Raw genomic sequence first — 13161 nt, 5'->3', positions numbered from 1 at the left:
TTCTGGTACCCTGAGGGACTTGGGGTTTTCTCAGGGAGAAAAATGCCAGGTCGGTCCGGGTGTCACAGGGTTAAGCGCTATGGAGACCCTGGTTGGGTACATTTTGTACTCAGCACTGTCGTAATGGCTTACGGCCATGCCAACCTGTACACGCTCGATCTCGTCAGATCTCGGCCGCTACACAGGTTGGTCCTGGTTAGTACTTGGTTGGGAGACCGCCTGGGAATACCAAGTACGGTGTGCTTGGTGCTGGTTCTCCATTCTTTTCGCTCCTCTCTCACGCATGGCGAAGAGGGGCCTGTTGGGGTGGTCTTTGACCTCCTCTGGTGACCCTGTGCTTCCCGTATCGCCGGGCCCGGTCCGAAGTAATGTTTCGTCAACCCGTAGGCCTGGGTTAACCCTTTTTTGAAAACTGAAACACTTGTACTGCGGTATAGCCGGTGTATACCCGCAGGTGTGTTTTGGAGTTATTTTCTTGAGGGGTTATAGGAACAACCACCGCATTGGGTAACACCAAGGTGGTTGATTCCCTGGTGTGTTGGAGCAGTGTCAACTCCCGGGTTACCCGGTTGAGGGTGCCCCTGCACGTTCATGACGTCTGCCAATCGTGTCAGCCTTCTCTGGGTTTTTTTTTAAATGGAGGCTTGGTCATGCAACAACGCCAGCATACGCCCCTTCCGCCGGGGCGGCTGTTTTCAGCTGACTCCTTTGGCGCCTGTCTCGTCCGCAGTCTCCAGGCTCGGGTTAACAGCCTGTTGCCTGGTTTTTTCCCCGGTGCGCTGCCTGCTTCCGTGGTAAGTCTTGTTATTACGGCCGTGCTGACTGTCTGTACTGCAGGGTCAGTGTGCCAGGCGGTGTACTATTGGGGGGACAGGGCCCGCTCGGCTGAGGGGCCTTTGTCCGAATACGCTGGCGATGTGGGGGGCGGGGTCACTAAGTGCCCACCTGGTGTGGTCTTGATGCTGGCATCATGTCCTTCTCCGGGCCCCCGTTCCAGGGGGTCCAGTCCCTTTGGTGGGTCTGGGCCTTCCTTCGCGCTCCGCTGCTACGGCCTTGCCACGGGGTTGGGTTTGCCCTTGACCCCGTGATTCTGGGGGCAGTAACGAGGTTGTTCCCTCCGTTCGTTCCCGGGTGGCATGCGGGTTGTGCGTGTGTGTAGTCGTGGGGTCAGGCCACGGTCTGCTCACCCTGTGCGTTGAGTTGCTTGAGTGCCTCCTCGCACGGTCGGGTCCGTCGCCCTCCCGGGAAACCCCCAATAGGGGGGGTGCCCTCCATTAGGGGGGGTCGGGGGGGCTCGGCCCTCCCTGTTCTGATGGTTGTGGGGGGCCTTCAGCGGGGTGTATTTGTCGGCCGGTGGCTCCGCTCGGCCTCCCTTGTGCATGAGTGACGCCGAGCGGATCCACTATGATACAGAACGATATGTTATGACTATAACCAAGTTCTGTTAATAGTGGTGACGCTCGGCGTCCGGCGCCGCTGCAGCCCTTGATCTCACCTTGTGGTGAAAGCTTGGGAAGGAGGAGAGCAGGTGACCACACACCTGCTTATGTAGGTAAGCTGATAGGGGTGTGGTCAGACAAATATTGGGATATAAAGGTACATTGTGGTCTTTATTCAGTGCGCGTGCACGTGTGCGAGGACAGTGCATGAGTGACGCCGAGCGTCACCACTATTAACAGAACTTGGTTATAGTCATAACCTATCGTTGTAGGGTGTAAGGCTGGTGTGTGATGAAGGTCCAGGGTATTTAACTTCAGTTGTATGGTGTAAGTCTGGTGTGTGATGAAGGTCCAGGGAATTTTAACGTCAGTTGTAGGGTGTAAGTCTGGTGTGTGATGAAGGTCCAGGGTATTTAACTTAAGTTGTAGGGTGTAAGTCTGGTGTGTGATGAAGGTCCAGGGTATTTAACTTCAGTTGTAGGGTGTAAGACTAAGATTGTCAGGCTGGACGTGTTTCAGTCTGGTCTGGTTAATGAAGCGTATATATATGTAGAATCAGAATCAAGTGTTCTCTGAGGTTATGATGTTATAATTCTCTCCTGTCTCCACAGTAACACTGTGTGATGGTCTCTCCTGTCTCCACAGTAACACTGTGTGATGGTCTCTCCTGTCTCCACTATAACACAGTGTGATGGTCTCTCCTGTCTCCACAGTAACAACGTGTGGTGGTCTCTCCTGTCTCCACTATAACACAGTGTGGTGGTCTCTCCTGCTCCACAGTACCAACATGTGATGGTCTCTCCTGTCTCCACAGAAACAACGTGTGATGGTCGCTTCCTTCTCCTCGGCCCGACAGGCTCCTTCCATTCAACCAACTTTCCTCTGCCGTACAACAGCAGCACCGTCTGTCGCTGGGTCATACGGTAAGCCTGGTGTTATGGTAACTGGTCTTATAGTAACTGGCCTTATGGTAATTTAGGTCTTATGGTAACTCTGGTCTTATGGTAACTGGCATTATGGTAACTCTGGTCAAATGGTAAGCCTGGTCTTATGGTAACTCTGGTCCAACAGTAACTCTGGTCCTATGATAACTCTGGTCCAACAGTAACTCTGGTGTTATGATAACTCTGGTACAACAGTAACTCTAGTCTTATGGTAACCCTGGTTTTATGGTGACTCTGGTCCAACAGTAACTCTGGTGTTATGATAACTCTGGTCCAAGAGTAACTCTGGTGTTATGATAACTCTAGTCGTATGGTTACTCTGGTCTTATGATAACTCTAGTCGTATGGTTACTCTGGTCTTATGATAACTCTAGTCTTATGGTTACTCTGGTCTTATGATAACTCTAGTCTTATGGTAACCCTGGTTATATATCGTATAGCTTACGCTCTGCACTCTAGTGGAACCCTATCCCTTATCAATCTAATACTGAATCATTTTCTTCACATGTACACACCCATCCGCCTGGCCACACCCACATCCGCTCCTCTACATAAGCGTGGTCGTGGCCATACTAACAGCTCCTTCCCTATTTTCACCACCGACAAGTGTCTGTATACACCACTTGAGTTTAGTGCCGAAGTAGTTATTGGAAAGGAGTTACTTTTGGAGAAAAGGAGCTGCGTTGACATTATATCTTTTTTTTCTCTCTCACTATTTTTCGAGGAAAAACAGCGATAATGTCTTTGCCACCGGAGTGTCTAGAAGATGATGATCATTCTGACCTCCACTGGCATTTCGTATTAGGGGCTCGCGTCGCTGAGCAATCCCCGCCGGCATTGCCTCCGGCTCTGCAGCTGGACACTTTGCTTGGGAGGCGATCGGCCGGGTGGGGGCTGATGGCCTCTCTGGGCGGGTGATGTTTTTTGCGACGCGGGCGCCAGGTGTGTCGGTTGTGGGGGGAACAACTACACAGCTTACGAAGGTCGGCTCCAGGCTAGGATTATTTTCGCAGCCCCTTAGCATGGAGGGGGTTCTAGTTTGATGCCCCACGATAAACATTAGCTCCTCCTCAAGTGAAGTTGTAGCTTTGTTTTTCCTGGGACCGTGATTCCGAATCTGCGGTTCAATTCCCCGGGTCTCTGGACAAACGGATACCCACTGTCGCCGTGCTTGCCCCGCTTTTCAAGATGAAAATCACCCGGCGTGAGGGAGGTGAGCTTGGTGTTCGTTATGAGAATATCTCCATGCTCAAGTCGGCTATAAGCCCGCGTACAACGAGGGACTTGTTGCCGGCACCGCTGTGTCTGGTAAACACCGTTCTGAAGAGGGACGTGTGTTGCCTTTTTCCCTTTTTCCTTCGGATAAGAAGAGGAAAAGACAGCGGCTGTCTGAAATGTTGGCCTGTATTGCTTTTCTCACGTTGTACAGTTTTCAGTAATAGCTTCTGCGTGAGCTAGTGGCTAGCGATAGCCGGTTTGAGCTAACTGTTAGCCAGTTAGCTGTTAGCTACGACGTTAGCTGCCGGCTGCGCTCGGCTGGGAACGTTAGCTTGATGCTATCAGTTAGCCTAGAGTTAGCTGTTTGGCTTGTGCTACAACCATTGGCATAGCCGTGAGAATAGCAGGCCCTGGCACTCTGACTACGACGTCATCTTTGGCAGAAGATGTAGTCGGGCCTGCGCCATGATCGGCTGCAGGAGGGGGGCGTCACGCCGGAGCTAGGCTCCGACCATTGCTTCTTCTGGCCTAGGCAGCGAGAGGCCTTCGTCGACGTGGAGACCAACCTGTGTTGCGGCCTTTCGTCCTGCGTTCCTTGGTGCACGTAAGATGTCCAATAGACATTACCCCACTCTTCCTTCCTTCCCCTCCCGAATGTTTTTGTTAATAACGATGTCTTTGTCTACAAAACATATGTTATTTCACTACATTTGGAGATACGACGTGTGCTGTGTGAGAATTGTCTTGGTCGCTTTGTATAGCTTGGGTTAGCGTTGGCCAAGGCTTGTGCCTTTCTCTCTACCTAGGAACAGCGTTGTTTTACGTGAGTAAAAATTAACTGGGTTTTTTGTTGTATGATGAGAAGTTGTGTGTCTTCATGTAACGTTAGACAACGTGGCTGAGCCCACAACTGGCTGGGTTACCCTACAATGCTGTGCATAGTGGCAGGTGATCGAGGGCTGAGTCCCTCTCTTAGCTTGTTATTCTTTACTTGAGGGTAATGATGAAAATAACAAGTGGCAAGTTTTTTTTTCTCACACATAAGCAGAGCTGTGGGAAACCTGTTCAAACAAGGTCTTCGGCTGTGCTGGCGTGCATGATGTAAAGCTTACTCTACACATTTGGCATCGTATCAGGGGTAAGGTGGTGAGGGGTGGGTGAAATTATTACCCGGTTTGCCCCTGGCCCCCCCCCCCCCTCCCCTCAAATATGATTTTGTTTACAAAATGTGTGTTGATTCACTATATTTTTGGGGATACGGTGTAAATCCCTCAGCTTCTGCTGGGGTTGTGCTCTTGCTTAGAGAGAGGGAATTTCTCTGAAGATTGTTTGGTCGCTGTCATGTAGACTTAGCGAGGTCTGTGACCAGCACTTAATCGAGGACTTATGTCTTCTCTCATCATAAAAAACGGCGTTCCTCTTACAGTAGTGAGAGTGAACTTTTTGCCCTTTTTTGTTGTGATGGAGGGTTGTGTGTATCGTATTCACGTTTAGGATCCACAACTGGGTTAGGTGTTGGCCTACAGAAGTTACATGTGTAGCTCTTGTACAAGGGCCCTTGGCCCCTCTCTTGGTCTGTGTTTTTTCTTCCTTTAGGGTAAAAGTGTAAAAATTCAGGTGGCAAGTTCGCACATGAGTCTGAAGCCATGTATAAAACCAGTTTTTGCACAGGCGAGGTTATCGTTTGTGGCTGGCGTGCAGAATGTGAAGCTGTTACCCTAAGAGGTATAATGCGCTTTCATGCAGCATGCTATGACTTGTATCATGGCTCTGCTTTGTCGTTGCCTCGTATCAGGGGTGATGGGACATGAGGGGTGGGCTGATAAAATCCTCCCCCCCCTTTACTGATTGGCCGGGAGGTGGGACCTCCTGCCTGTCAGTTTTTCCCTGTCGGCTGAGGGGCAGCGCGTCACAAGGAGGGGGAGGGGGGGGGGGGGGGGTTCCCTGGTTCCACTCCCTGTTAAGTTGTTAAGTTAAGTTCTTTAATAGTTGTCATACAGAAGTACAGAATACTTTCATACAAAATGCTTCTTACTGTTACGCTCCAGAGACTGTGCTAGACAAGATAGTATCAAATAACATAATAACATAATATAGCATGAATTTAGAAGAAGAAAAATGAGGTCACAGTGTTCGGTATAGACATATGTACAATGTTCTGAGTTACCATATAATATACAATACACAATACTATGCAGTGTACTAATGTACAGTACTATCTAGTGCAAAGCAGAAATGGGATGAGGTACAATTTTAGGTACAATTTACAGTAAGGTGTACGAGTTGTAGTGCAATCCTTCATCCATAAATATAAAGTGTGGGGAGTGGGTGCTACAGTGTGTTTGTTTAAAGTGGGTGTGTGCTATAAAGTGTGTGGAGTGGGTGCTACAGTGTGTTTGTTTAAAGTGAGTGTGTGCGTGTGGATGTGTGTGCTATGTGCGTTTGGTGGTTGTTGTTGTGTGGTGTTCATTCATTGTTCGTTTAGCAGCCTGATGGCCTGGGGATAGAAGCTTCTTCTGAGTCTTTCTGTGCTCGCCTTGAGACTCCGGTATCGCTTGCCTGACCGCAGCAGTTCAAAGAGGCAGTTGTTCGGGTGACTGGAGTCTTTAATGATTCTCTTAGCCTTGCCCTTGCAACGCTTGTAGTAAATGTTCTGGAGGGTGGGGAGCCCCCCTCCAATTGTGCGTTCGGCTGAACGTGTCACTCTTTGTAGTCTGCTTCGGTCTTGTGCAGTGCTATTCCCAAACCAGGAGGTGATGTTGCCGGTCAAGATGCTCTCTATTGTACATGAGTAGAAGTTCTTAAGGATCTTCTGGCTGACTTGGAACTTCCTTAGGCGCCTGAGGAAGTAGAGGCGTTGTCGTGCCTTCTTCACAACACTGTCAATGTGTGTGGTCCATGTCAAGTCCTCGGATATGTAGGCTCCGAGGTACTTAAAGCTGTTGACTCTCTCAACCGGTGCCCCGTCGATGCTGAGGGGGCTGTAGTCCTTGACCCCCGACCTCCTGAAGTCCACAATCATCTCCTTTGTTTTGCTGACGTTCAGGGAGAGGCTGTTTTCCTGGCACCATCCCGCCAGGACCTTGACCTCTTCCAGGTAGGCCCTCTCGTCGTTGGCAGAGATCAGGCCCACCACCACTGTGTCGTCAGCAAATTTGATGATTGTATTGCTACTCCGCTGAGCCACACAGTCGTGTGTGTACAGGGAGTAGAGGAGGGGACTCAGAACACAGCCCTGGGGGGCCCCTATGTTGAGGGTGATGGATGAGGAGGTGCAGTTGCCTGCTCTCACCACCTGGGGTCTGCCAGTCAGGAAGTCCAAGACCCACTGGCAGAGGTCATAGCCCAAGCCCAGGTCCCTGAGCTTGGCTATGAGTATGGAGGGGACTATGGTATTGAATCCCGAGCTGTAGTCGATGAATAGCATTCTCACATAGTTCCCCTGCCTCTTGTCCAGGTGTGATGCTGCTGTGTGCAGCACATGGGCTATGGCGTCCTCCGTGGACCTGTTGGGGCGGTATGCAAATTGCAGGGGGTCCATGTTGATGGGGAGGGAGGAGCAGATGTAGCCCTTTACTAGCTTCTCAAAGCACTTCATGGCTATGGAGGTGAGAGCTACAGGGCGGTAGTCGTTGAGGCAAGCAGGCTTGGATTTTTTGGGTACAGGGATAATAGTGGACTTCTTCAGGCAGGTGGAGATGACAGCCTGTTCTAAGGACAGGTTAAATATGTCAGTGAATACTGGGGCCAGTTGGTCGGCACAGACTTTTAGGACGCGGCCGGGGATGCCGTCCGGACCTGCTGCCTTCCTGATATTCACTTTTTTAAAGGTCCGCCTCACCTCATGCTCTGTTACCCTGAACACTGCGCCTCCATCAGCAGCCGACCCCCCCCCCCCCCCATTGCCGAGGCTTGTGAGCTGGTGTTGTTATTACCAGCATCAAACCTCGCATAGAAGGTATTGAGGTCATTTGCTAAGGAGATGTCACTGTTCAGTTTGAGGGAGGCGCCTTTGTAGTCTGTCATCGTTTTGAGCCCCTGCCACATAGCTCTAGAGTCAGCTTGTTCAAACTGGAGTTCAATTTTATCCCTGTAGCGCCGTTTGGCCTCTGACACTGTCCTCCTTACGTTGTATCGCGCCACCTTGTGGTCATTCATGTTGCCTGCCACTAGGCCGTCGTTGTATGCTTTGGTGCGCTCTCTCAGAGCTTCACGGACGGATTTGTCTACCCAGGGTTTTTGATTTGGGTAAACTTAGGATGGGTGGGTCACGGGATTTCCCCCCGGCCATGGGATACATCACTGGGTGCGTTTCCTATTGGCCAGAAGACGTCCGTGAGGTTACAGGCTCTGTGCTGCAGACCGCTGTCTTTGTCAAAGTTGGATGATGCGTTGCATTAGAAAACTGTTCGTTTTCTGCTCTGCTCTCTATTACAGTGTGTATTGGGCTGTTGGTCACTTGGCCCAATTATTATTGCATGTATCTTTTTCAATTGTACTCACGTGGAGGTCTCTCTGGGGGAACTTCTCTCTTCCCCTCTTATGTGAGGAGCGGAATTGACAGGGTTGCCCTCAGTCGCGTCATATAAGGCCTGTGTCTGTGTCTTGACCGGCTTCCTGCTGCTCGTCCCAGACAGCATGGAGGGAACGTCGTCTGGTGTTTTCTTATTAGAATTCACCATTGATGTGTTTCGGGTTCTTGACGTGCATATAGCGCTGGCCCTGGGTGCTTCCTATGTGGAACCACGTTTTTGGGCCGGCGCGCCTTGGTTGCCCAATTCATAGAAACGGCGTTATTTTATGCGGGCGACTAGAAGGGAGATTTCTTATCTCTACCGAGCGCCCGTGCAAGACTCGATGACTCACGTGCATCTCCGGGGGGAGATGACGGAGTAGATCATTACATTGGCGGAGGGGTCTCACGCCCATGAGGTGGGCCGCCAGGAGCAGCGCATTCACGTTCTGTCCATCTTGGTGGCGCCCTCTGTGATGTTTTAGATCGACATGCGTACCTACCCCCCTCTTAGGACTGGGGATGGCGGCGTGACCAGGACGCGGAACTGGTTCTGGTCACGCCGGACCAAGTCAGTTAACCCGTTGTCCGCCGGGGTGCAGATCTGCTGTTCTGGTACCCCGAAGGACTTTGTGCTTTTCCGGGGGGAAAATGCCGGGTCGGTCCGGGCTTCGCGTGGATTGATGTCGTGGATATGTGTGTCATGTGTATGCCACTATGGCTTGCCCATAACAGTGACATGCTTGGTCCATACTGTGTTAGGGGGCCTGGTCCTTCTCCATTGTATTCACTCCTTCCTCCCCCTGCTGGGCAGGTATGGGAGGGGGCTGTCGAGGTGGTTGCTGTCAAACCCTCTAGGCATCCCTGTGTAGGTCCCGGTCCGTCAGGCCCAGGTCCGGACTCGTTCCCGTCGACCTGTTGGCCTGGGTTAACCCTTTGAAAACTGAAACACTTTGTTTCTAGGTTTTTCTTGGTGGGTTAAGGGAACAACCGCCTCCTGTTAAACTAAACTTAGGGAGGTGGTTGGTTCTCCGGTGTGTTGGTAGCAGAGTCGACTCTCGGGTTTAGGCCGGGCTTGACCCCGTCTGCCTGCGAGTGTGCCCCCGCACTTTTCATGACGTCTGCCAATCGTGTCAGCCTTCTCTACCTCGGCTTCTATAGGGGGTCGGGTTTTGTGGAGGCTGCGACATGGTGCACAGCATACCGAACGCCCCTTCCGCTGGGGTGCTGTTCACAGTAGACTGTTTAGTCTGCAGTGCTCCGGGCACAGATCGAGTTACGCTATTGACCTGTTGCCAGGATTGCGGGATCAACCTCTTTGGGGGTTGTCTCCCCGGTGCGCCACGCCCACTCTCGCCCATGCACTTAAGAGAGGGGTGTGACCATACTTCCGCTCTTCCCTAATTCTTTCACCACGGAAGTGTTTTTGCTACAGGCACACGTCAGCAGTGATAGTTAGTTTATTTTAGTTTAGATTCCTGTGTTGCTATTTTTGTCAAAATGGCCACCGCCTGGGAAACGCCAGCGGTCACCGTCACAACCTCATCCATACGCCACGGGGCTCCCTAATCCCATGCTTGTGGTGAGGTGGCGAGCCCCGTGCAGAGCTGGACGTGGGCCACACGGTTGCAGGTGCAAATCCCCCGCCTCTGCTCGCTCCCACCATCGGTGGTGAAGCGGCTAGGCGGGTGGTCTGACGAGGCTCTTGCAGCGTCGGGCCAACCTCCACCTACCAAGGGGAAATGGCCCCGATCACAAGAGTTGCGAGCGGACAGTATAGGCTCTCGTCCTGAGCTCATGTCAAGGGAGAGAGAGACACGGCAGCTGGACGCATCTCGGGCAATACACACCGTCAGGTAGGGGGGCAGGCTGTGGCCGTATTCCCCTTTAATTCCTTATCTCTCCCTCTTATGCCTAAAAACCTCCATATTCCCCCTTGATGAATGCAACTACGTTCCCTTCAATGTAGAGACCCTCGTAGGGTGTTCTTTTATTGAAGCAATGTGTAAATAACCTTTTCACTGATGTGTTGTGTATTCCTCAAAACGTAGAATGGGGGGTAACGAAAGGCAGGGCTCATGCCCCTGTCTTAGTTAGCCTCCTGTTCTTTTCCCCTCCCTACTCGAAATACTACGTTTCAAATAAAGCGTGTGATTATTCACTGTATATTTTGGGATATTGCCTATGAGGGCTCGCTGTCCTTCTGTTGACGAGCTAAGGGCTGGCGAGCAGCGTTTCTCTTGTGAGGAGAGATTGCTTGATTCATGGGAACGCTTCTTTTAAACAGTTGTATACCTTGAATCAGCGAGTGGTTTTGCTACTTTGTGTTAACGTGCAACCAAGGACGCTGCCCCTCTCCCCAGAGCCCGTTTGTGTGTTACCTTACGTCAGGGCTATTCAACTGGCGGCCCGCGGGATGATTCTGACCGGCCCGCCAAAGATTACATGATAATACATTTTTTTTTTTTTTTTTTTTTTTTTTTGTCAACGTTCACACGCACAATTGAGCCAAAAGTCACTCAATTAATGACAGATTTCATTGATAAATTGAGGGAAAACTTTGCAAGTCGATTTGATGAATTTGGCATTTTGTGAGCAACCCATTTGCCAATGTAACTGCCACAAAAGGACAATAGTTCCTTGTATCATTTCACATTGATGAAGGTCTCCTGCAACTTGAAATAATTGACATGCAAGCATCATCTACTCTGAAGCAGGCACTTGAGAATGAATCCACCACAACATTTTGGATAAAGTGTATTCATGTCAACACATTCCCCAAAATAAAAACGCTGGCAATATCTGTGCTAATAATGTTTGGCTCAACATACACCTGTGAATCCAGTTTCTCTCACATGAATGCCATTAAAACAAGCAACCGTGCCTCCTTGACAAATGAGCATTTGCATCACTGTTTGCGGGTAGCCCTCACTTCCTATGAACCCTCTTTCTCTGCCATTGCCCAGTCAAAGAAGTGCAATCTCTCTCATTAGATGTGTGTATGTAGGCTAGGCCTGTCTGCCCCCCACCCCCCTGATGTTTGAGAGTTAAGAGTGGACAATAAGTGCTAATAAGATGCTGTGATTTGCTGTTGTTGCACAGACATGAAGCACTTTTTCATAAGCTCAGCTGCACTATAATGTGTTTTTTTGTTCAAGTGTTGATGTTAGAATGTTCAGATGCACATCATGCACTTGTTTGTTTTTTATTTTATTTTTATATTGAAATGTTGAAGAGGAGATGTTGCAGTTGTTGCATAGTCATAAATGAAGCACTTTTTGCAGGAGATGTTGCAGATGTGGCACATAAATGAAGCACTTTTTTTTAAAAGTATACTACTTTTGCAATGTAGTTAAATAAAAGTTGTGAAAATGTGGTTGCGTGTTGTGTCAAGTGTACATATATTCATAGAACGGGGAGGCGCCGTGGCAGTCCGGCCCCTGGCCCCTTGGGTTTCTGACAATGTGGCCCCCTGAACAATTTAGTTGAATTGCTAGGGTAAAGACACATGACGGGCGAGGGTTTCTCGGCCATTGAAAAAACGTCACAGGCACCCAGGTCGTTGTTTGGTAGGAACAAACGTGTTGCGATGTCACCCAAACATGTTTGAACATGCGCCTGAAACGGGATATAACAAGGGTTAAGAATTCATGTCAAGTAGACAAATGTCTATCTTGTGAGATGAAGCCGTAGGGCGTATGTATTGAAATAAATTGAAAATGGGGGACCCTGAAAACAAGAAAAACGTCTTTCTCTGGTCTGCATCCCCTTAACGCATTGACTGCCAGCAGCAGGGGGCGCTGATACCCCATTCATCGACAGGTCTTTATTCAATGGATATAGTTTTAGATTGTGACATTTGCGAGTGCTTAAAAAGTTTAAATATATCTTATATTATATCTATGGGTCTAATAACGCCGTCGGGTCTCAGTGAGTTGCTTCTAGTCAACATGCCTGAGACAGATTGTTTTTTCATCCGTACATTTCCGTTTAATACCGTTTTGAATAGAGTATGGTTTGGGTGTTTTTCAGTAATTCCAGGAAAAAGGCGAGAAAAATGCATTTTACTGTAATCCAGTCATGAATGAATGAATGAATGAAAACTTTATTTAACAGATTGCAGAATGGGTACAATACAGTACGGCTCAATACATACAATTGTTAAGGGGATGCAGACCTGCGAAAGACGTTTGTCTTGTTTCCATCAGTGTTGTGAAGGATCAGATTAAACCGAATATGTATATTTATTTATATATATATATTTAAATAGTGTTTGTATATCGTTTGATATCCCCTGTATATTCCTTGTACAATATGCACTGAATATCCCTTTAGTCTACTAAACAGCCCATAAAGGACGAGAACCTGGCGCCAGGTTGCCATACCCCTAGGTCCAAGTTCAATCGTGCCGCCCAACATGTCGTGGCAAGCCCCGGTTCCGCGTAGGAATACGCCGGGCGAAATACGAATGGTACTATTTGTTCATAGCGCATATATATATGGCGCAAGTAAAGTAGAACTTTCCTTTTAGTCCAGTTCTTTACCCTCCAACAGAGTGACAGACGCGAAGCCTCACCCACGACGCACGTGTGGTGTAGTAAGGCCTACTTGGCCTCAGAATAGGCATTGAGATATCGTGCGGATTAATAGTTGAATAGTCATAGTTTGGCACTATACCGTCGAGTTGGACGTATTCTATTAAGCTAATAATAGTCTATTTATGTATGGTGCATCGTTCGGTTAGAGTTCTAAAGTTATCAGTACCCCCATCGTTCCTGACGTTATCTGGACGCTTAACCAGGCTGGGCAGACCCCTAGTGGTGCTTGCATCCGAGGAGCTCCGGGCCAGGGCGACTGGACCTGTATATTGGATTACTCTACCCGGACGACGGCGAGCCTTCCACGGCTTGGATTATGCTTTGGGTGCTTTGATTATTCCATGGATAACGGCCAACACTGCGGAGTGTTGGAACTACCCCCCGGTGAGGACTCCAGGTGAGACGGCGCTCTACACCAGTGATATTTGCTATATTAAATATTCGATTTG

At 49.4% G+C, this 13161-nt stretch overlaps 1 protein-coding gene across 1 annotated transcript in view; it reads left to right on the top strand.

The window, feature by feature from the left end:
- tmprss15 (transmembrane serine protease 15) overlaps nt 1–13161 on the top strand; it is a gene marked incomplete at both ends in the record, with an annotated part of 325512 nt that overhangs the window by 47137 nt on the left and 265214 nt on the right. The window contains one exon of the mRNA XM_084320458.1: nt 2254–2362. Coding sequence (XP_084176584.1) covers nt 2254–2362 — 109 coding nt within the window. The remainder of the gene's footprint in view (nt 1–2253; nt 2363–13161) is intronic.

This window comes from Notolepis coatsorum (genome assembly GCF_963971535.1).
Source record: "Notolepis coatsorum genome assembly, chromosome: 8".
Lineage (NCBI taxonomy): Eukaryota > Metazoa > Chordata > Actinopteri > Aulopiformes > Paralepididae > Notolepis > Notolepis coatsorum.
The sequence above is the reverse complement of the archived record's forward strand: the minus strand, read 5'-3'. Positions and strand labels throughout refer to the sequence as shown.